General features: G+C 38.5%; 1 protein-coding gene across 1 annotated transcript; it reads right to left on the bottom strand.

The window, feature by feature from the left end:
- Positions 1 to 1,462: 1,462 nt before the first annotated feature.
- Positions 1,463 to 3,304, bottom strand: LOC136991686 (uncharacterized). Its single transcript, XM_067294823.1, has 2 exons — positions 1,612 to 3,304; positions 1,463 to 1,480 (listed from the first exon to the last, which is right to left on the bottom strand). The coding sequence occupies exon 1, from the start codon at positions 3,132 to 3,134 to the stop codon at positions 1,839 to 1,841; it is 1,296 nt and encodes a 431-aa protein (XP_067150924.1). The 5' UTR covers positions 3,135 to 3,304; the 3' UTR covers positions 1,463 to 1,480; positions 1,612 to 1,838.
- Positions 3,305 to 25,613: the final 22,309 nt, after the last annotated feature.

The raw sequence follows: 25,613 nt of genomic DNA, 5'->3' as shown, positions 1-25,613 counted from the left end.
AACAAAGAAGTGCAGGAATTTTCTTACCTTCTATCTGTCTTTTAAATTAGAAAACCTTATCTTGTATAGTTAGGCAGCTAGCCAATCAGTGAACTTACAATATCATAGCAGCATGGGAATGAAAGTTGGACTGCGAAGTGAAGAAGCTCAAGTCAGGAAGTTAAAATACTGATTTTCTTGTCTGTTTTCATTAAAAATCAGAGGCCCTTAATGAAATCTTGGGGAGAAAAAGCTTCAACAAAAGGTTTAGTACTCCACCTATTCATTTAATGTTACCGTTCTCGTTCTTACCGAGGAGGCACGGGGCCTTCTCCCCAGGCCCCGGACCATCACCACACAGACACCAATATGAGGAGTGGCAAAATGGCGTTTAATGAGGCGCGTCCTGCTCTTTTATAATGCTGTAAAGCCCCGCCTTCTTCTCCGGCAGCAGTGCTCCGCCCGTTACAACCTTCCCATGTTCCGCCCCGCAGTGCCTCCCTGCTCATCCTTTTTCCTCCACATCTCCCCCTCTCCCATCAACGTTGTTTCGTTATATCGAGCGGGATGCAACAAAACACGCGGAAGTGCGGCGTGTCTCGACGGGACCGCCATCGGGTGGTTCCTTGCATTAGTAGCTTCGTGAGCGGAGCTGTGTGCTGCCTCCCCTTCTTCCGCTTCTTAACGCAGGCGGTGTCCTTGTCTTCGTCGGTTCAGGGAAAACCTTAAAGGCATAGGCGGGATTGCTCATTTCCAACAGACTATATTCCCCCCTCCCCAAAGCCCAGCCATTCCTCCAGAAGTTCTCCTTCTTGTTTTCGAGCAATCCAGACTTGGCCCGCTACTTTCAGCAAGGCTTTCTTAACGCAGCTCAGTATTACACACAAGCATAAGCCTATAGTTATGAGGATTAGCAAAATGCGCAAGCCTTCAGCGAGCAGTCCTATTAGCCACTGTGGTAGATTGCCAAACAGGTTAGTTAGCCATTCGTCTAATGGCGTTTATTGTGGGCTGCGTGCAAGCTTACATACAGGTGCACTTCGTTTCCACCCCTAGGCTGCGCGTCACACCGCGTGATCTTCCGCTACGCCTAGTCTACCGCTTCTCATGCAAATATCTTGTCTAGAACCTCTTTTTCCTGTACTATTAATTGATATACTCTATGCTCATGTCTATCAAGCAGTTAAGCCGTACATGCCGTAAGCAATAATTCAGAATTAGCAAGCCGCAGCATATCGCTATTACTACTGTGAGTGCTATCAAGCCTAGTGTTATAAGCCATTTCTAATCAAACCATGACAAGATCCACGCCCCTGTGTTGACTTGTTCCCCGTCAGGAAAGTCTCTGTCGGCCCCGCCTCGGGGTTGAACGGGATGCAGAAGTTAGCTGCTCTGTGCGCCTGTGCTCATCTCCTCCAGTATGACTCTGCGGTCCCCGGAATCATGAAGCCGGCGATAAACATCAATGCAACCATGCAGCAGCATCCCGTCTGGCGTCGCCCTGTTCAGGATGGAATCTCACCAAGAATGATTAGTTACACCCCAGACCCTCCCGTACGTGCATTTAGGTCAGGTTTTATGCATTTCATTGGAACCCATCTTATCTGCTCCTCCCGTTTTACCGCAGCATACCCTCTTCCCTGTGATATCCACAAGAGAAGCAACGCTGTGGTCCCTTTCTCATCTGGTCCACCGCCGTGACAAGAGCCTGCGCTGCTGCTGTTCCCTGATTCTGTTTTTGCAGTACCGTGCGGATGACAACCGAAAGTGGTGTTCCTTTAGGGATCGTTTTCAGGATGTCCTGCGTCATGGCGTCACTCTGCTGCCAGAGGCACTCCATCATGACCGGACCCTGGGCCTCAGGGGGGCAAGTCTGACTCTGCAATGGCCCGCTGGAGCCTGTCACAGAATTCAGTGAAGCTCTCTGCGTGTGTCTGTTTTATCTTTGTCCAGGGTGGCTCTACCTTTACTAGCTTCCCGAGTTCTTCATACACGGCCTTTGGGTCGATGGGCGCCCATTCTATGAGCCCTCCGGGCGCCAGGCGTACCGGCAGCGCCGACGGCGTTTCAGGGGGTGCCGTGAGTTTAAGACCCCGTAATGTCACCGCCCCCGCTGATAGTTGCCAATCTGGCAGGTATAACTCGGCTCGGGGCTTTTCGCCACTGGAATCGTCCTGGGATCGTGTGTCGGCCAGTCGCTGCAGCATCCGCTGTTGTTTTTGTACTTCTCTCTCCAGCCTCCGCATGAGCCGCAGCGCCTGCTCTAGTCCTATCTCCACATCCTCCTCCACCTCCTCCGCTCTCACGCCTCCCTCGCGCTCCCCCCCCCGATAGACTTCTTGAAACCGCCTTGTAAGGCTGTCCATCTCATCCTCGCTCACCCGTTCCCTCCCACTGGCTCGTCTCGTACTATCGAAGGTGACTCTCCTCCGCCCTCTTTCTCTGTCCCCGGCGCCATCTTTGGCCGCTGACTCGCCCTGATTCCAGCTCTTATCAGGTACCATGAGTGCCCCGGGGAGCCACTCATTCGGTGTTCGTATTCTCCCTCGCTCATTCTCTCGCTCATTCTCTCGCTCATTCCCTCGCTCATTCTCTCGCTCATTCTCCCCCCTTTCTCCTTCCCCCTCGGGCTCACTGGGCGCGACGGGGCAAGGTTGTCCTGCTCTGTCTGCCTGTCGCAACTCGTCCCAGGGGTAGTGTGGTGGAGGGGCACGCGAAGCCTCTTCTCCCAGCCCGGCTGGCATCACCAGACCTCCGTCCCGTTGTTCCTCCCCTTGCTCTTCGACCCGCTCCTCTCCCCCCTCTGGCGCCGTCTCCTCCGCCGCTCCCTCTATCTCCGTCGACCCCACGCGTATCCCACTCCCTCTAAGTGCCTCTCTAGCCGCCTTCCACGTCTCCCGTTCCTCCCTCGCTCTCCGCAGGAGCATTCTTATCAGCCCCCACACCTTTAACTCCCTCGCGGATCCCCCGTTCATCGGGAACTCCGCCAGCGCTGCTGTGCATTGCAGCCACAGTTCCTCCCGCAGAATCTCCATAGGAGAAGTAATCACTCCCTCCTTCACGAGCCTCTCTACACACGCTCGTATCGCGCTCGCCTTCAGCAGCGCCCGCCATTCCTTGGCGCAGGCCATTACTACCTTACATATGGCCTCCATAGTTCCGGATCCGGATCCCTTCCTCACGCTCCCGGTGCCTACGCCAGCCGAGCCGCCTCCTCGGTATCACGTCGGGGTCACCACTTGTTACCGTTCTCGTTCTTACCGAGGAGGCACGGGGCCTTCTCCCCAGGCCCCGGACCATCACCACACAGACACCAATATGAGGAGTGGCAAAATGGCGTTTAATGAGGCGCGTCCTGCTCTTTTATAATGCTGTAAAGCCCCGCCTTCTTCTCCGGCAGCAGTGCTCCGCCCGTTACGACCTTCCCATGGTCCGCCCCGCAGTGCCTCCCTGCTCATCCTTTTTCCTCCACAATTTAAAGAGGTAAAACTTTAAATTTACTATTCTGAGGCTCGTAAGAACTTCTACGAAAAATAGGGAACAGCAGAGCTGACTTACGTTCATGATATATTTTAAGGATGATAAGCTGAAAAAACACCTCTTTAAAAAAACCAAGTTTTCCAAATCTGATATAAAGAACTTTTAAAGGAAAAGGATCTATTTTTATATATATACATTTCTGTAAGCCAGCTTTCATATCCTCTGTCTGTAAAATGAGATTGGAAACCTTTCTTCAACAGACTGACCTGAAAAGTCTCAAGTGAGCGGTGGGACACCTACTTGGTTTAAGTTCCTTTGCAAACATGCCTCTACTCCTAGTAGTTTTCTGTTAGATTTCCTGAATATCTACTATCTGCTAAGTCTATTTCTTATGTATCACTTCATCCACAAACAGGAAACAGTGGCATAAAAGTGAAAAAACAGTAAGAACAAATATATCTGTTAACTAGAACCAGAAAGATTTGCATTTTTAACTGGCATTTTAGTAGCTTTCTGAGAGCCATTACAGCAAATATAAATGTCACTGTAGGTTCTGATCCCATAAACTCCCTTTCATATAAAAAATTCTATGTCACTGGATATACAGGCTCCATTTATGCCTTGCATTTTGCCCTTTGCCTCTAAGCTATCCTTCCCAATATTGAAAACTTCTCTTGAGGTTTGCAAACATTCTGAGTTTCAGAGGGTTATATTTCCAAATTAGATTTCAGCTCAGGTCAGAAGGGCATGACCAGCTGGAAGCTAATGAAATGAAATTACTTGTTTAGGCTCAAATGTCCAAAAACCAGATTGCTACGTTTGGTGGAAATAAGGCTGGTTCTTTTTCTACTAACCAAAAGTTAGGACTGTGTGCTTGGAGGAAAAAATATTAAAAACTACTATGTAAAAGATAGAATAATTTTTTTAACTTAAATTAAACAAAAGGAAAGGTACGAGAGATCCCTGATAGATAGGTATGAGTTTGGAATAAGCTAGTTTGCTTTCACTAAAAAATACATACAAAATCTGATCTCACACTCAAAGCAAAGTTTATGATGAACTGCCTAGTCTATTTCTTATTCCAATTTCCATTCTACTGATGATTCTGTGACACTTTATATTACTCTGTAATCCTGTTTATTTTTCTGGGAACCTGTCAAGACTAAACATGATGTCCCCACCGAAAGCTGTCCCAGGAAGTCACTGTAATTATCTATATTAGAAAGAGAGAACACATTCACATGGAAGGGCAGGTGGGAGTAGGACAGAATGCAGTGATCAGCTGCTGGTCAGACAAGCCTACTGATCAGCAGCCTGCTGGCCCTTTTTATGCCTCCTTCTCTCCATTTCCCCATGCTTGTTCTTCCTCCATCCACCTTGATCCCTGTCTTTCTCCACCTTTGTCTTCTCACAAATAAGCAACCCACCCTTCACTACTTTTTCTCCATTGGTCTCAGTTTTGCTATATGCATACCTAAATTTGGTAATTCTGATGTGACTACCAAGGTGATCTCACCCTTTAATAGTATTACTGATAGGTAGTTTTGACCTTGAAAGATTCTTATCCTCCAAAGAGCCTTAATATTCCTTTTAATTATCTGTGAAGTTTTGCCATCTCTCATAACTCCTCCTTAACGATCTGTGAAATTTGGCTGTTCCTCACAGCACTGTTTGTAACTGCTAGGTGAGCTTCTCACTCTTTTATTTGTTATGTTCAGCAATTTCTTCTGTCATGTCCAGTAGTTTCTCATGGACAGTCCAGTTAACTAAACATCTTGGCATACCTTGTGTCCCAAACTGGAAGACCTAAACAAGTCAGTTGCCTCAACATGGATATACAGTAGGATTTGATACCCAGATCTGCACTGACTACAGTCAGAGTTTAGACACTAACGTGTAGGTTCTTAAAAGTAGGTGTCTAAATCAGGGGCTGAATGCCTTCTGTAGAGCCTAATAGCTGAATCTCCCTCTGTTCCATTGACTCTGTTAGCTAGATACAGTCTCCACTAATTATAAAGTGGTACAGATGTACACATCTCTGTTTGGATGTCTTCCTCTCAAATTGAATTTCACCCTTTGCCACATGATGTAAAGGTCTCTAGCACACTTCACTTGCCACCTTGAGCTCTTCCTCTGGAAATATTGAGGCAGTGATCAAAACCAGAGTCCTGGAACAATCCATATGCCATATAGATACAAAAGGTCATGAGCCGTTGCATTCCCTAAACGCACCAAGCTTCGATCAGTCTATCCCACCAGTGCTGTCCAGGCATATATATTCCAAAACCCCTTACTGGAGGCTATTTTTTTCATTTGCCTTTCTCTAACTTTATGTCTCCCGAGATCAATTTTCTCATCACCTACTTTTTCAAACCTTAAAGTACAAAAGACCACCAACCAAAACCTCAAGTGGACCTGTAGACTACCTTTTTAGTAGTAATTTAAATGTTCCTGGATATGTTCCAAGGCCCTGAGTACAGCTGGCACTAAGCAGTCTGTATCTATGCTAGTAAACTCTTGGAAATGATCTACAGAATATTCTAGTTCCCAAGCTAGGTCCAGCAGTCATCTAGAAGAGATCTAGTTGGCACAGATTGAAAGCATGAGATCTATTTAACTATTTAACAGTAGAGATGATTGAGTTTCAGCGCCCAGGAATATTCCAGGGTGTGTTTAATCTACTAGTAGAACCACAGCCATATGGTCTCTGACAATGAATAGCAGCTCATCATTCAGTCTCGTTCAACAGACATGTAAATCTGCTTAGGCTGACCAGGAAAACCTGGAGCTTATTATTTTTCAGAGTATTCTCTGGAAATGTAGCATAATCTTCAGCACCTGTGCACATGAAGAAGACAGAAGAGGTCACTTTGTGTACATATGAGCAAAAAGTGCTCTGAAACTAATCCCCTGAAATGACTGAAAAAGTTGCAAAAGACATTTTTTTCCTCTTCCTTGATTGGCTGAGCTTAGTATTTCACTGAGCATGTCAGATGAATACAAAATTGCTTTAAGCTTTAGAAATTTACCTGCCATTTGGTTAGCTTAATGCACACATTTGAAAACAGCATACCTGAAAATGGAAAGTGAACTTTCCACTTTCCAAAGGAACAGCATGGCATATGAATCTACATACAGCTGACTACACTTAATCTAAACAGTTATATAGCTGTCATTGGTTCCTCTGTCATATAATTCAGTCAAAATAAACAGATTTTTGTACAGTGAAGCTTAGGAAGATATTCAGTATCACATGTTTACTAATAGAAAGCTACATGCTAATATGGTCTGATTGCTTCTGGTACCCAACAGAGTTTATTTTTTGTTAAACATGTTGTCTGAATTACCTATATTTTCATTAAGAAAATAAATCTTTTGGAATGAATTAATGAGCTCCCTACACAATGAAAGTACTGTATGGTCCTGACATATTTAACTGCTCCTGACAGAGTATGGACAAGACCACACCAAGTTTGACTTTCTCTGCCCTAGTCTTTCTACACAAGGGAGGCAGCAGATATCCTCAGTTTTATGCTACAAAAATATTAATCTTGTGTACAGCAGTCAATTTCCATTATTTCAGAGATACCGAACAGGAAAACCCCTACACAAAATAGCAGTTATATTTTGGGGAACAACACATGGATCCCAGAGGAAATCTGGACTGGACTTCTTTAGACAGTGCTAGACACTAGCTGCTTTTTAACATATGGAGCCAGGAACCCCAAGAGATCATTCCCTAGCACATAAGTACAGCCACAGCACTGTAAAGTACAATATAGATGGTTTACCTTCAGTGATGATCAGAGACATTGTTCCTAATTATCTGCTAGGCTGGCATTTATAATCTAGTCCTGAGAAAGGACTAAAATTATTTAAGATATTAAATTTATAAAACATTTATTTTAGTTGAAATGAGACACCTGTGTGCTTTAAAGGACTGATTCCAATCTGCTTCTGTTTCTAAATCCTTTATCTAAACATGTATCAGACTCCTGATTAGAAAACAAATGCAAGAGACACATCTTTAAAGATTCAGTTACCATCCTGACGGTTTCAGAAGCAAATATATATTTTTCATGAGCCTGAACATTTATTGAACTTATTTTTTTTTCATTCTTTAACGAAATATTAGTGACTTATCAGAAATGCTGTACAATTCACAAAAGCAAATATTCTTTTTTTTTTCCTTTTAGGGTGATGTACACATTTTCCTGAAGCAATGATATATATATATATATATATATATATATATATAAAAAATATTTTTTAAAGATTCTGTATGATTATTTAGTGCATAAATTGAGGTGGACTTGGTTTTGTTTTTCATCATTTTAGGGAGGTTGTACACACTCATATTATATAAAATTAATATATGCAGTAAAAACACTAAGTTACTGAGAAAGTCTCCAACCCTACTGGAAAAAAATATCTTTTCAGATGTTGAACAACATGAAGTAAATACTGATGGCAAAGACAGTCTGTAGTTTTCATTGGCATTGCAAATCCAAGTAAATACCAGCAAGCAGACTTCCAAGTATCTTGCACTTTTTGTAATAGTGCTATTATAAAGCTATTTTGTGTTCATTACATATTTTTCTTTGTAAAAACAAGGCCATCAAAGCTCAGTTCTAACACTGTTGTAATTTGAAGGGGAGAGGAAGGTCCTAAACATAGTACGTTGCACTCTGTTGTTCTCCATCCAGTACAGCTGATCTATTCTGCCAGTGTATTATAAGCAAAGAGGGAGGAGGCTCCCATTTTTACCATTTTAGTTAACCTTGAAGAGTCTTTATACATTCCCAAATATAGAGACTGCAAATGTGCTTACCTATGAAGGAAGAATATGGGGAACTGAACTGTTCCTCTCCTATGCTCTGTCATGACATACATGACATACATTTTAGTCTCAAATTATTCCCTTCCTTTGCAGCTGATCAACACTTTTTACATTATTTTTAGTGATACTCTTTCTAGTGAGTAACATTTTCTGGGTTTTAGAACTTATACTTGTCTAATTTAGAAGTTTTACTTGTCTAATTTAGAGCCATAATGGTATTTTTATTTATTTATCTATTTATAAGTAACATGAAGCAGCTATTTATATGGCCTAAGTAATCTCTGAACAGAACTCAGAAATGCAATATGTTTAGATGTATTTCTAAACCTTAAAAATATTGTCACTGAATCATTGGGTTGATCTTGATAGGACAGCAGAAACACATCAGAAAATTTCTCTAAACCAAAAGACACTGTAGAATCCACTGCGTATTTTAAGTGAGAAATTCAAAAGACAGATCATGGTATAGCATCCCAAATGTGAATGTGGAGTGAAAGTATGTTCGTATAGACTGAAAGTTCTTTTTTTTTACATCAGTGTACATGAGAGATGAAGTTGACTCACAGTTTATGCCTTTGAATAGACAGAGTACAGATGAATTCCTATAACAAGTGGAAGAAAAAACATTCAAATGCATGCTGGCATTTCTCAGATTGCGAAAGAACAGATATGCCAAAGTGGAGAAACAAATACTACTGATGCAAAATTAATCTTATTATTCAAAGCCTATCTGAGTTTGTTTATTAACCAGAAATGATTCAACACATTCTCAATAATTTATTGCAATGATATACAGCTGGCTGATACTTGGAACACTCGTCACGTATATATTCTCTTGTGAAGACTATGCAGGTGCCTTGGTGCAGCCTATTAACAAATTGTTGTACTGTATGTCAACACAAATGTACCTTTCCCTACAGCTCTGTATCCTGAAAATAGTGTAAAGGAGTCCTCGTTATCTTCTGTTTCTCCATCTCATTGAAACTTTAATCTTCTTTTGTAAAGAGTCTTCTTTTGTCTGTTGAACAATATCTGTTTTGACAGAATTTCATACATCTTGTTTTCAACTTCTTTTGGAAGCTTTAACTATACAAAGAAAAGCATTAAATGGCTTATTAATGCTTCAGTCCTTGCTCTTATTCCTTACCTAATATTCCTGATAGTTTAAAACCAGTTCTTGTTGCTTTGGTTTGTGATGTCTTTTTCCTCCTGGCAAATATTTTAACTTGTGAGCTTTTCATAGGATGGATTTGATTGTCTCACAGCCTTTAAAAATATTTTAAAAAGACAGAGCGTAAAAATAGTCAAATAAGATAAATATAAGAGAGTAGTTTTATAATTTTAAAAGCATTTTATTAACTGAATTTATGAAGATTATTCATATAACCTCAGACAGGCATCACTGGGGTGGTAGGCAGCAATCATACTAGGCTCATAACTATACATAACTGATAAAATCCTATGCCACTGCACCTCAAGAGAGATGGCAGAGAGTAGGCATGGTAGGCATGCCAACAGCAGCACAACATCTGGGATAAATATGTTGATACTAGAGAAATGATACAGCTAGCAATGCGATGAGGCAGTTCTCTACCTCCTTGTGCACAAGTAGTCCTCAGTGGAAAATCTGCAAGGTGAATCTCTTGGCATTTCCCTAATTCTTTCACTACTACATTGTAACACCAGGGGATAAAATGTGCTCAGTAGCTTGGCATTATCCATCATCCAGACAGTGTATAGTTGGGAATTACATGGATTCTGAGTCCAAAGAGACTATCTGATTAGAATAGAACCTGCTTTACGTTCATCAAATTCTTAAAGCATTATCTTCTACTTACTGAGCAGGTGGATGAATTATAAAAAGAACATGGCAGGCTTTCTGTGATAGTTGTATTTTTCTGTGGTGATATGAATCCATATAAATCACTCTTACCTCTCAATGTGGCAGGAACAGGTGATGGCGAGATAAATTGCCAGCACAGCTATTTGCACTTAGGATCCAGCATTACCGCCATTCAATGGACATCACAGAAATTCAGTTACAAACAAAAATAAAAACTGGAGAACAGCTATAACAAAACTGAAAATTCTTGTGAACATTTGTCTTTAAAATCACAGAAACTTATTAGCATACTTTTTGCAGATGAATGGAAAGCCCAAATCAATAATTTACCAACAACATCTAATCTCTTCTTGGTTTTCAGTAGCAAAGATGGAGATTATTCTACACGAAATGTATTTTTTTGTAAAAACATATATTGTCATACTTTTAGGAGCTTTTCTATTTTTTTATATGAATATTTGTTTTTCATCTCTGACTGGTTGTTCATATCCCATGGAACTGTAACTTTCAGAGGCCAAGTAGCTTCGGAAACACTTCAGAGGTGGATACCTGTTTATAGAATCACGGAATTACAGAATCACTGAGGTAGGAAGGCACCTCTGGAGACTGACTAGCCCAACCGCTTGCTCAAAGCAGGGTCAGCTAGAGCAAGTTGCTCAGAGCCATGTCCACTCAGATTTGGAATATTTCCAAGGATGGAGACCCCACAACCTCTCTCAGCAACCTGTCCTAGTGTTTGACAACGCTCAAAGTAAAACAGTTTTTCTCATGTTTAGATGGAATCTCCTGAATTTCATTTTGTGCCCATTGCCTCTTGTCCTATCACTGGGCACCACAGAGAAGAGTCTGGCTCCATCTTCTCTAGTACCCTCATCAGGTATTTATAAACACCAGTAAGATCCTCCCTGAGCCTTTTCTTCTCCAGGCTACACAGTCCCAGCTCTCTCAGCTTCTCCTTGTATGACAGATGCTCCAGTCCCTTCATCATCTTCATGGCCCTTCACTGGACTCATTCCAGCATGTCTATGTCTCTCTTGCGCTGGGGAGCCCTGAACTGGACCCAGCACTCCAGGTGTGGCCTCACTAGTGCCAAGTAGAGGGGAAGGATCAACTCCCTCAGCCTGCTGGCAACACTCTTCCCAGTGCAGCCCAAAATGTTGTTAGCCTTCTTTGCTGCAAGGACACATTGCTGGTTCATGGTCCATCAGATCTTTTTCTGTCAAGCTGCTTTGCAGCCAGTCAGCCTCAAGTGTATACTGGGGTATGGGTTATTCCTCCTCAGGTGCAAGACTTGTCTTTTCCTTTTGCTGAACTTCTTGAGGTTCCTGTTGGTCCATTTCTCCAGTGTGTCCAAATATCTCTGAATGTCAGCACAACCACCCAGTGCTCCAACCACTCCTCTCAATTTTGTTTTATATGAAAATTTTAAAACTAAAATCTATGAATATTCCTATATATTCCTATATATGACTTTTCCCTGAGTGGGCAACACAAAAGGAGCATTGTAGAACACTTATTAAAGACTCTGACAGAGAACACAGATGCTTTGGAAACTGCCTTCTTCTCCTATGTTCCAGGTAATCATTAACCACCAGGCTGTGAGATGTTATAGCATGAATTACTTTCTCTCTTCTAGTTCAGTGAAAGTGTAAGTATTTCCATCAGCTGCAGAGCAGTCCCATTCTGGATGAATTCACTCTCATGTCTATAAATATCTGTAATGTTCTAGGTGTATCTTTGTTCTGGCTACGCAGAACAGTATAAAATTTGAATCCAAGTATATTAGAAAACATAGTAATGTCACACAAGATACAACTTTTTTTCTTTGTTTACCTTTCTGCCAATTGGAAAGTTAGAAAAGTAAAAGCCACATAATTACATTTCATATTCTTTCTGAGTAGAAGTCACCTATGTACAAAGGATCACATCCAGACCCATGGAAAGGAAAGTTCCTATACAAGTCATCAAAATGAATTTTGCCCTACTCTGTATCTCATCCATTGGTTACTTCTGTGTTGCTTCCTGTGGTTCTGTGTTATACCTTATACAGCCTGATATAGCCTGGCTTTGCCATCACTTCCACTGTATAAAAAAAAATATAATAATTGCAGTTATTTTTGTGGAGATATTTTTGATTTCTCCTGTGACCTATCATCACTGTTAAGCTCTGATTTTTTTCTTACAAAGAAAGAGTGGTCATGAGCTTTTTATGTGTCAAATTGGGGTAACTTTCATCACCTAAGTATGTAAAATGATGGTACATTAGGTTAAAACTTCAGCCAAAGGTTTACAGTTTTGTGCCTTATAGTTAGGACTTGCTATTTGTATATGTAGAATATCATTTATATATCTAGCACTACTATTGCAGGCATGGAATATTCTTAGCCAAGTAGACATATAGAAAGTTCAGCATAAAAACAAATGAATGCTTTTGAATATATATGATGTTGCTGATAGTTTAGTAGAGCCTGATCCACAACTGCTTGAAAGAGAAGTACTTGAGGAAGGGATTAATTTTTTGGATGCTGCAATTATTTTGAGAGCTAAAGAACAGAAAATATATGTTTGCTACTTCTTTTATTTTGTCAACTGGAAGCTCCTTGGGAGACAATTTGAATGTCTGGAGTTACATCAGCTATATAACTCCCTCTCCCTTCACTGGAGCTTGAAAGCCAATGGGTGGGATGAGTTTCTTGTGAAATATCAAATAATCTAATGACATATTTGAATACTGAACACACAGGATCTAAAAATCCAAATGTTTTAGGAAAGTTTGCAACAGACATCCTGAAAGTTATTTTCAGGTTAGATGCTACTAGAAATTACATATGTTAGAAAAAGACATTGGAAAGTTTGTTTCTGGTATCCTTTTGATTATATCATCTTTTATAGCTTTCTTGTGTATCTTAAGAAGTCGATGAAAGACGGTGTAAGTTGAATTTAAGAAATTGCAAGTGTGTTCCTTTCAATTTCCACCATCAATTATAATGTTTTAAAACCTAGTCTTTGCCCTGAAGCATGACCTAAACATCAAAGGGTGACTTGACAATGATGTGAAGTGTTAGAAATCTCACCACCATTCCCATTAACAGCAATGGCAGTTGCACATCTAATTCCCCATTCACCACTCTGAAAATTTCCCCCTCAAGAGTCATGAAAGCCATGAAACTTACCATGGGGGTGAAATGCTTGTAATGGACTACTTAACTAGATTTTGATACCTGGAGAGAAAAGAAAATGAAATTTCAGAAGCTGTATTTAACTGATAACATACTACATTCCAAAGAAGGCTATACAAGGATAAGCAATAATGCTAGAAAAATGGTTCTAGAAGCAGTGCTTGCACAGAAAGATAAAATATAAGAGGTAAAAGGAACAGGTTTTCACCCTTGGGATTGGAAGGGAACATTAAATTGCTGAGGGCTAAAAGTAAGAGCAGTTATTCTTGGATCCCATGAGTAGGAGGCCCTTCTAAAGGAGCTTTTTTACTGAAATACTAGGAAAAATGGAAACTTAGGAAAGGAGGTACAGCAGACTATAATAATGATCCACGGAGAGAAGGAATATGCAGTGATTCTACCTACCTATTATTTGATAGTTATATATAAGGAGGACAATAATAAGTGGCCATGAGGCATTTTACTTATACATAAATGTGTTAGGAAGGATGAGTAATAAGGAACTTGCACTGATGTCTTGCACTTTACAGAATTTGGGTGGAATGCTAGCCCTGTGGAAGTTTAGTATTAACTTAAACGCAGTCAGGATTTCATGTCCTACTTCCTTCTAAATCTGTCTTTCCTCTGCATGCTCACTGATTGTTAGGACCTTCTGGTTCATCTCACACATTCTCATCCACATTGGCACAAGGATCACTCCTCTGCAGGCACATTCTTTTGTATCACTTCTATATTATCTCTACATTTTACTGATTTTTACTCATTTCAAATAACAGTGGAAATATTTTTTCCTTGCTTATATAGTGTATCTCAGTCTTTCATTGACTCTTCTGTTTTCTTCATACTGTTTTACTCTCACTGTTAATACTTATTCTATTTATATTTAAGTTTTTGATACACTGATCTGAAAGTTACTATAAAGTAAGTATGAATGTTCTCATGTAAACATAGAAGTAATTTCTTAAAAATAAAAGTCAGTTTAGAGACCAAAATCAATGTTTAACCCACCAAAGTATATTCTTATTCTAAACCTTAAAGATCTTTGGAGTTAATGGTAAGATTTAATAAGGATCTTATGAATGAGACTAAAAGTAATTTAAACTAAAGGCAGTGCCTAAAACTGAAATGATGTATAATTAAGAAGAGAAATGTGAAGGTGTCAGTCTAGAACCTTCTGATCAGCTGGTGACTTACTTTGAAGGTACACAAAGCTGAAGGGTACTTTACTATATTTATTTTGAATTTTCCCTAATGTAGGGTTTTTAAAGTTTCCAGAGTGTTGTGTGTATCTAGTGTACAAGCGTGACCAAAAAACCTACAGGTGTACACCTCCCTGTTGACTCTCAGCAAGGTAGTCACACCGTCTAATTTAAGGCATCTAACTTAGCTGCTTGGTGTCACCTACTGATTCTATAAGGAGCATGGACTCCTTATTTTAGGCATGCTGCAGCACATATAAAAATGAAACACCTAAAGTGGGTAATAAGAATACCTTCACCCTATGATTTGATTCAGCAGATTTTAGAAATCAGGGACACACCACAGAAAGCATTCAAGACGTAACTAGTCTGCTTCAGTCACACTGCCCCTTTCCATAACAAAACTTACTTTTTGATTTATCCCCTTTGTGAAAATTCACAGAAATATTTGAGATCTTTCTTTCTTTCTTTTTGGGAGCTCCTTGGGTTTTTTGAAGGGCATAACCCAGTAAAACAGTACCATATGCATGTGAGAAACCTCTTCTTTAACACTTGTTTAACAGTGAGAAAATTCATTTTTTCCCTAAGGAGTGTACAGCTCTTCTAATTTTGAGTTTTTCTGGGAAGAGGGGTCTAACTTGAGGACAGGATGGATTGGTTTATTTCTATTTTTAGGAGATTAATTCCATACTTTTCTCTGAATAAAGTTCTGATTCCACTGAAGTATAATGATTTTGGTCATTGATTTCACCTGCTGTGTTTAAGACATACCTGTTGAGCTTTGCCCTCAGTTTAAGAGTAAATACTCCCATTTATTCCTCTGGGATCAAAATGTGGCTCAATATCTAATTCTTTCCCTGATATTAAAAGAGATTACTCTGACAATGGAGGTTTCATCAGCAAACCATTAAGAATTCAGCTGAGCCACATGGGAATAAAAATGTTATTTTTTATTCTGGCTCATACCGTACAATTGGCTCCACTAGTTCTGTCACAGATACAGGAAAGAATCCCTGTATGGGTAAAAAATAAATAATCTGCATTAGGTAATCAAGATGGGGAGCTGATGCTGTTGCTTGTTTTCATCAATCCATGAAATGAAAATGATTATAAACCACACCAGCACAATGTATCCCCATGAGCCTCTTGTAATTGGGATGATTATTTAATTGACAAATTTTGCTTCCACTGAGGTGTGCCATTTAAGAGGGTTCCAGTTTACTCTGCAGTTACAGGACATATTATATGATCTCTTCAGCTAATATTACTTATATTGTAAAAAAAAATGAAAAAGATATATAGACTTTTCATCTTTATTTTGATAACTGCACAAACTATAGGAGCTTCAGTTCTAACACCGAGCTGAGAGGTAAAAAAAAAGACAATTATGCTGTTGGGAAGGAAATACTGAATGTACATTTTCCACTGTGTTAAGAGGATCAAAGGAAAGATCTTCAGTAGCTGCAGATTCTTGTGCAGTACATTCAACTATAGCTGTATGACAGAAAGATGAACAGGGAGAACCACAAAGAAAAGGAAATATGAGAGGAAAATGACTGAAAAATCAGTAATTTAAGGTAAGTCCTGATTCTTGTGCATAGGCTTTTTTATTTATTTTTTATTATTATTAAGAATGCAAATTTAAAGTGATGGAAATATTAGAATCTATTTTAAGTATATGCCAATAATTATGTTAAAGGCATAGTAATTACACTTATTATAGCTATTTTTTTTGTTCTCATAGCCAGGCATGTAAGGGGATAGTAGCATAAACAAACTCATCCCACCCATTGGCTTTCAAGCTCCAGTGAAGGGAGAGGGAGTTATATAGCTGATGTAACTCCAGACATTCAAATTGTCTCCCAAGGAGCTTCCAGTTGACAAAATAAAAGAAGTAGCATACATATATTTTCTGTTCTTTAGCTCTCAAAATAATTGCAGCATCCAAAAAATTAATCCCTTCTTCAAGTACTTCTCTTTCAAGGAATATCTTTCATTTTAGTCCCAAAGGTACATCCTTCCACAAAACTATGATAATTTGTCATTCTACTTGTGATAGTAGATAGTAGATAAATTACAGCTAATAAGGACTAGAATTCAGCTTATACTAAGAGTTATTTACAAATAAGGGAAATAATCACACACCCATCTACATCTCTTGAATAGATAATTCTTCAGATTCCTTCATCTGTTTCATTTTTTAACATATTGTTTCCTACACTTATACTTTGACAAGTTAAAAGGCACCATCTTCCACAGCTCCGCTGTGGATTGGAAGAACTCCACAACGCTTTATTTTCTATGCAGTCTGGATAACGTGGTTCCAGGAATACTGATGGAAAATAGCGTTGAGGGAAATTGGGCAGGACAAGCTTTCAAAAATAAACTGATCTGATGAGTGAAAAAGGACACTAGAAATACAAATTTCAGGCCAAATGCAAGTTAAAATAAACTCTGGAAGAAATAGAAACTTGACAGAATTAACACGGTATTGCTAAGCAGAGTCAAATTCCAATTTATGAAAGGATAAATGTGTCTTGAAAGTATTTTTTTTACTATTTAATGCTTTAAACTTACTTGTTATCCTTTTCTGAAGAATTAAAATCCCTAATTGTCCCCAAAGCCTACCACCAGGCTCTTGCCAAAGCATCATACTGTCATTTATGGCCACAGAGCCTCAGTGGCACCCATCGGCCAGACTGCTTGTCTCCTCCACCCTGACAGGATGTAGTAAAGAATCTGATTTCCCACAAACTACAGCAGCATCTTCTACCCTGCCCCCATTTCTAAGCCAAAGGAAAAACCTCCTGCTTCACTTCTCAGTGTTGGCTTCTGCCTACATTACCTTTCACCAAGAGGACTTCCACATTCCCTCTCCAATACTCATAAAACCCATTATTTTTTAACTTTGTATTGTAACAGCCTAAGGCTTTAGGTGTCATGTTCATGGAGAGGTAGGTGATGTCTTAGCAGCACATCTTTAGTGGACATTATTCACATGCTTTTCACCTCCTTGTCTAATTCGTATGTACCTGCTGGGTACGCCAAAAGTCTTTTCTTTATTGTCTTGATTGTCACTCTCACCTTCCCTTGTTTCGGCTTCCCACTGCCATTTCCCAGCTGGATACACTGCCTCTTGTTTTTTGCTTCATTTTTCTTTCATTTACCTTGCTTCACTACACAGACACTTTCCCTGCTATCATCCATTTTGCATGTTCAAGGCATTAATTAGTAAAGAAAAAGTATCTACAAAGGCCAGACTTTCTCAGAATCTATGCAACCTAAAATTCCCACTGCTTAACAGGAGGGTCATTTCAGAATTGCTGAAGAGCAGCACTGAAATCAATTGCATCCATGCCTACTCAGTAGCTAAAATTCAAGCATTAAAGATCATTTTATGAGAGTAATATTGTGTGTATAGCTATGAAAACACAGAAACAAACCAACAAAAAGACCAGAAAACGTAAGATGAAGGCACAGAAGAGTGTTATTATTGTGTCGGCCTTCATTTATGTCTCATAGTTCTGCTGCTGTTTATTTTCTAAATATTTTCTTTTTGTCTGTCTTTAATTTTGGTTTTTAACTTTTTGAGGAGAATGATGACATCAGTTGCTGGTTGCAAAAAGTGTGCTGCTAGACCAGTAGCAATGGCAGTATTAAAAAAATTGGAATTGTTTGTATGAAATGTTGAGCATCTTAGAGATAATGAATACAAAATATTTTCTCAGAGTATTAATGTTTTAACAAGTAAGAAATATTTTTTTTATTACCTGAGGCACATATACCAATATTTTATTCAAGAATTGCAAATAATTTATCTTCTAAGCTGAAATATTTTTTCAACTATGATTAGTTTAGATTGATAGGAATGAAATGGAATCATGACGGTAAAAAATCTGATCAGACTGTGATAGAGCCATCGATCTAGCAGTGATATTGACTGTGTGCTACTAGAAGGAACAGTATAATTTCTTTTGTGTTTTGGCACCTTTTCCAAGGTGAGGTGTCTATTAGCAAGTAAATATTTTACATTTTACATATGACTGACTACCTGAGATGTTTACTGTTTATGAACTCCTTAAGCACTGATGAGTACATTTGTATCCATACAAGAATTTCTTTATGCCCAGACTTTCCTTTTAACACATACAATTTTATTAGCAATCTGTTATAAAGTCTTACTGATATGACCCTCATTATTTCTCCAGGAGAAACTATCCAGGAGAAACTATCCAATGTGTTTATTCACTCAGACTCATCCTTCAGTTATTCATGTTATTTAAGTTATTCTACTAATTGATATACTAAGCCAAGGATGTCAGCTACAGCTATATAATACCATGCAAGTCAGTGCAAAACATCTACATTTTGCAGCTGCCACCCCATTTCTTCTTACAGATACAGTTCAGTAACTCTGTTAGGATCTACAGGCTTTCTTATTGGGATGTGTAATGAACAGACCAACACAAAGTAACATCTTCAAAAACATTTGCAGCCAGGATCATTTTTACATGTTTCCTTCATTTTAAAGTCGACAGGGTTGAGACAGAGTTCAGCAGTCAAGAAGCAGGGCTAATGTGGTTTATTATTTTAAAAGTAGAATGGCGTGATATTGGTGTTGTACTCCCAGATGGGTGCTAAGTCATTCACAGGATGTATTACACATAAAAAAATAAAAAACAAAACAAAAAAACAAACAACAACAGCAAAAACAAATACTGGATGCCTGTTCCATTCCCTCCTGCGCTACCTATGCTGCACATTGCAACAGGCTGAGTCCAGGCAAAGATGAAGAAGAAAAAAATAAAACTTTGAGCTAAAGGCTGCTTCATAAAGCACTTGACCTGGGAAGGGCAGTTATTAATGCCTTGCAACATTAATTCTGACATTCTTAACGTGACAGAATCTGAGATGCACTTTTCAGCTGTTATGTTCTTTAAATATACTTCTTTTGCTTAGTAAACTCCTAGGTCAATTTGCTTATGGAAAAAAAAGAAATAAGCAAATTCCATCAAATAGACTTAGGCTGACAGTTCCTTTGCTATGTAGGTCATCAACGGGTTTTGAACTTAAGATTTCATCAAGATATGTTCCTTGTCAACCATAGTGATGTTAGATGCATTTTTTTCTTATTGCATAAGCTGAATAAAATTTTTCCCTTCAAACAATGCAGGTGTATGAGTGGTTTAGTAAAAGAGCTGTGAATTGTCCATCACTAGAAACATCAGCAGGCCGAAAAACCCACAGTCTCCTCCAGGGTTTCCTATACAACATTACCATTCTGCAGCATGAAGATACATCTGTTAACTGCTACAGCTGTACCAGAACTCAAGATCAGCAGTGGTTGAGAGCATGCTCTGTTCTGGTGAAGGTCAATGAAGCTAGGATTTGCTCAACAAACTGAATTATCACACAATTTAATGGCAATTTTCTTATGGAGCACACTTACAGGATGGTTTTCTGACACTTGTAACTAAAGAAAACTGGGTAGATGTGCTTTTGAGGAATATGTTCTTTGCACTAGAGATCACCACTGTTACCTTCCAAATGCTTGCTACAAAGCTCAGATGTACTAGAACTCCATGTATATATGTAAAAAATTTAATATTTGGAAAAAACATATTTTAATCTGCTTTTCTTCTCAGTAATAATGAGCTTATAAGATGAAAAGTGTTTAGAGTTTGATTTTTTTTTTTCCCTGTAACAGTGTGTGTAAAGATCAAGCACAGAAAATGTCAGCCCAATTGATTAAATTTTGACAAAATAATAAGCAAATGAAAACACATTCTATGACCTGAAGTGGGCAATTTTAATAATAGTCATTACCACCTCAATTACAAAATGTTATTTTTTAAACAAATGATAGTATACAAGTTAAAATTATAGTCCAGAAATTATTTCATAAATTTTCCAGTTGATGACGAGATTTCTAAAGTTCAGCCTAACAAATAATTCAACAGCAAAGTGAGAAGCTGGTAGCTTTGTAAGGGTTAATATAAAAACTGGAGCTCTGATTTCTTTTGTATTCTGGAAAGAAAGGTTTATTCAACTCAGGCATGGTGCTATCTGCATTCATCATCCTTAAAATTACAGGCACACTTGTTATTTTATGCAGTTTTACAGAAGAGCAGCATTAATTGTAAAACAGCCTCCTTCATTGTTGCTAATACCCCTTGAGCATCATTTTTATTGTTGTTGTTTTCCATGTTCCAGATAAATTAACAGTCTGAAAATTGTGTTCAGTGATTGGAATCTCCCACGCTGCATTATACAGAGACATGTGCTACTTGAATTGCCTTTGACTCTGGCAATTTCTGGAAGGGCTCTAATAGTAGTAACCACTGACTTTAAGGAAGTGTTACTGTGAAACTCCATCAGAGTATTTAGGAGTTTGGTAGACACCAGCTCTTAAGCTGAAATGAGTTAAAGTTTGACAACTGCTTATTGATACATTTCTACAAATCACCTTTTTTTTTTTTCTGAAAGTCAGGTTGTAGCTTAGAAGTATACTTAACTACAAAAACATTATCATTTATAACTTCAAGAAAAGTCACAAGGAAAGCATAAGCAAGCTATAAGTTATGAATAGTATTGGTAAAGATAACTGCAATGAGTAATACAACTTTGCAAAAGAAGAATGTGTATTTTCTATATGCTTGTCCTGGTAGAAATTGTGGTTTGGTACCCCCAGAACAAATATAACATATGAATTAGCTTCTCCACAGGATCTGAATGAGCTGAATATTCCTTCAAAATAACCACCAGACATAATACAGCCACATATATACATATATCTCATCCATATACACATATATGTATGCTCAGTTAAAACTCAGAGCTTTATTAGGCTTTCACATGATAGAATAACAGGAAGAGAAGGCCTAAATTTACTAGATCTTTATATGTGGCCGTCAGTATTAATTCATGGGCCTGTATCACTTTCATCTTCACCAGCTCATGTCTGTCCCTTGCTCTTTGGCCTTGTCCCTGATATTTTTGCTTTCACAGTCTTTTTGATTACTCTTTAATGGAAAAAGCACTTCTTTTTATTTTTTTTATTTATTAAGTCCCATGAGTGAATTACTTTCCTTGCAATTCTGGTGTGTGGAGTAAGAGAAAATGCGAAGACAGAAAGTGGCATCTCTCTACTGTTTTCTTTTTTTCTTTTTTTTTTTTCTGTTAATGATGAAGAATTTATCCGACATAAATCGATAACCTCAAGAAACATTACTTACATAACTGTAGACCTCTCTTCCATCTAGAAAGCTTATTACCAGTTTGATAGCTAAAGCTTGTAGAGATGTGCTCTTTAAAAACAGCCATTTCCTTGATATTTTCTATTAGTTAATTTATGAGGCTCCCTGATCAGATTACGGGATTTGTTATCACTACAATAGAGGACTATCTCTCCCCAAGCATTGTAGATGGAGTTTCAAATGCCTATTTACCATGGTGGAGAGTATCTAAAGGAGATATGGTTTTCCATTAGTTACCATCTACTGCTTCCTTGCTGTAGTACTAGAAACTCATGCTCTTCCACCAGATCGCTATGCTTCCTTCTGTCAGAACGTCCTTTTTCTCAGATGCAGTGGACTGGTACATTCTAATAAAATGAATATTCATGAGCTAAATACAAACCATTCCCCTGAGGGAAAAAGGATAAGGACTAGGTACAGCATGAAAGACTGTCTTAGAATGCAGTGACTAAAAGATATAACAACCTCAGTATACACTTCCACTTTAATGTTACAAGGATTAATGAGATTCCTTGATAGAGAAAAGCAGGAGAAAAATTTATGCGCAGGGAAATGGTCTTGCTTTGGTTATTTGTAGCTACAGCAGCATTGCTACATAGTGCTTTGTCTAATTCTGATGCTTGTTCTTCAAAGGAAACATCGAACTACAAGAATGAGTTAAAAATATCACAGCAAAAATGGTCCTTGGGCTGTAAAATAAATCATATGATATAAACCTTAAGGAGTTTGATTTACCTTACCAAAGAGAACTTTGAGAGATGACTCGATCACTAAACATAGGACCTTACACATCAGAAAAATAGCAGTGACTAGAGGTTCTTCAAGGCTTATGACAAAGACATAACAAGATCCAGGGGCTGAAAAGTAAAATTAGAAAAACTCAACCTTGAAATAAGATGAAATTTCCTGGCTGTGAGGTAATTAGATACCAAATAGCTTGCTAGGGAGTTGGCGTTACTTTTCAGCTGAAGTCTTCTAAGGAGAGATTAGATTTCTTTATCGAAGAGTAAGTTTCACTTCAATTTTGGAAATAAAATGTTTAAAGGTGCAAGAATTTGGCTCCATGGTTGTGATCATCCTCTGGCCTTCAACTGTAAATGTCTGTACCTATGAATCAGATATTCACTAATCTGCATTAATGCAATCAATGTAAATATTTTTTTCTGTTTTACATCTTCTTCTAGTTATCTGTAAGTTTGAGAGAACATTTTCGCCATATGCACACTTGGCCTCATTTGTAATTTTCTCCATCCTTTGTCACATCAGAGACTGGCTGCAATCACAGATGAGACATTTGTCAGAGGTAACCGATACATGACATTAGGTCAAGAATCCTGTTTCTCATAAACCTGAATACTGCTTACATGCTCAGGCTCATGATAATCAACCAGTTGGGGTTATGAAGGGATTAATTTTTTGGTGGTAAATTGTTGTCTGCAACAGAGAACATGAATTACACGTTACGATCATTTTGGCATATCTCATATAAATGAAACCACACTATGAAAAGATTCTTGGACACTGGTGGCACCTTGGTCTCTCATTTTGTTGGTCTATGGCACACAGCTGCAAAGTTTTCCAAAGAATATAACGTAAAGTGGAGGGTTAAACATGAGCATGTTAGGGGCTTTGATATACAGGAAGTTGGCTTAGCTCATTTAAATATGCGTTGTAAGGAAGTTTTATGAAACTATGAACACATAGCTTAAAACTTAGACTCAGAATCTGATGTATAAAGTATATTGCTTTAATAGGTTAAAGGTTCAAAATGTAAATACACTGAAAATCCAACATCAGTACAATGATTAAATGTACTGTGTATGGAAAGAATAAAAACTTTGATTCTTTGATTAAAAAAGTATACAAAAGCTATCAAAGTGCAAATGCAAAAATGTGCCATTCAGTTAATGAAAATAACACCTATATTCTACTTTACATAGTAGTAAAGGAGGAAAACAAAAATTGAAAAAAATAGTCAAAATTAGTGGATAACTGCTCTAGATCTAAGCAAGGTCTTTTGAAGCTTTCAAAATTTCTTCAGAAAAGAACTCGTGATTATTTAAAAAACTATAAATTATTTCTGCAATGTTTTACTTTTTTGATCCAAAATATGTCAAAGCCTTTATTAATCTCTTGTTTATTGACATTGTTGTTTAATGGGTGAGTGTTAGTTCACCATAGTTCTAAATTATGGCAAGCATGCACTTCACAGGGTGCTAATTTTAGTTCACAAGCTTGCTGCCACTAGGCCCTCAGGCTTACTCTTCCTCTGGAGTTTGAAGTGTTCTTTTAGTACTGTTATAAACAATCTGAAAAATGCAAAAAAATCAAAGCACTCCAGTGGCTGAAAATATAACTGCATAAAAGAGCTGATAACTTATGTTATCAATGATGAGAGCTCTTTTTAAATTAATATTTTTTCTTGATATTATTGAGGTAGAGCTAGTGAGGCAAACTGAATACTATCACATAGGAAACAATACAAAAGACAAGGAAATAGTGTACATGAATTGGTGTAGAATTACATCTTTTCACCTCACAGAGATGTGATATAGACAATCTGGAATTATGATTTGCAGAAACTACATGGATTACTTTGGACACAGGATTTAAAACAGTTGTTTAAACTATGTTTTACATATAATTTCTTGGTTGCAAAACTGAAGACACCAGCAAAGTGTTTAAACAGGAGATGTAAGCAGAAGTCCATTTCCCTCTAAAGTAAGAGCAGAAGGAAACAGAAACAACTGAAATCAATTTCTCTGGTGTTTGCAATAGCTGGGGAACTTCTAACTACCTTTAATTTGCATCAGCAGCTCATTTCTTGGAATAAATGAGTCTAAACACTTGAAACCTGTAAGGTAGGCTGTCTTCCTCCATGGCTGAGGAACTGAGCTGAACACTTATCCAGGGAGTCTCACAACAATAAATAAAAGGATTGCAGGGAGTAATGAAGTTGAAGGGATATACACTGAAAAGGATTGAGAATTATCGAACAGAAATGGAAAGGATGAAATTGAATTCAAAAGCAAGGAAAAGTAGGAAGAATATGAATTTTAACCTGCAAGTATTAGTCAGTATTACAACATATTCAAGGGATGAGGGCCTTGAAACAAAGTTTACCCAAGATTTGGAGAAGACTCATTCTGAGAAAGCAAAAGGGTAGAAAAATGGATACCAAAGAATTTATTGAAATCCCAGACTCTCACTGACAGGTAAGTATACTGAAGAAGGCAGAAAGAGGACTAGGTTTGTTGCTAATTCCTTGAAAGGAAATAAGATATCTAGATCACAAACATTCAGAATCCTAAGTACAAATTTTACAGAAGATCTTCCAGGGTTTCAAAATCTAGGAATTCCCTGTCTTTCCTTCTCCCTCTCTTAGCAGAATGACATCCTCATTTTATAATGCTAACAGTAATAGATACAGAATTGTAGAAGTTACTTCATCAAAAGCAACAAGGGAAAAACATGCCTGACCTGACAGAGAGAGACAGTCAAGAGACTGCATAAAATGCTAGATCTAAAAAAGACGGTAACAAAGTATGAACATAGGTGATAAAACCCCCCAAATAGCATGTAACCATATCCACAGTAAGGGAAGAAGAAGGAAGCCCCAAGTGACAAACATGTCCCACCTCTGGTGGCAGCTGCAGCTGCTGCTGGGGTCACTGCTGCCAGCTGGGGAGGAGGACTGCAAGGGGTGTCACTCAGAGGTACCCACCCTGATGGATACTCAGCTCTTCCTTTCCCTTTGAAAATCCCTTGCCATGTCCTACTGAAATAAATTATCATAGAGGAATTTTTGTTCCTTATCTGGAGGTAGATATATGATGA

The sequence above is a fragment of the Apteryx mantelli genome, chromosome 3 (genome assembly GCF_036417845.1).
Source record: "Apteryx mantelli isolate bAptMan1 chromosome 3, bAptMan1.hap1, whole genome shotgun sequence".
Classification (NCBI taxonomy): domain Eukaryota; kingdom Metazoa; phylum Chordata; class Aves; order Apterygiformes; family Apterygidae; genus Apteryx; species Apteryx mantelli.
This window is presented reverse-complemented; position numbering and strand designations above follow the sequence as displayed.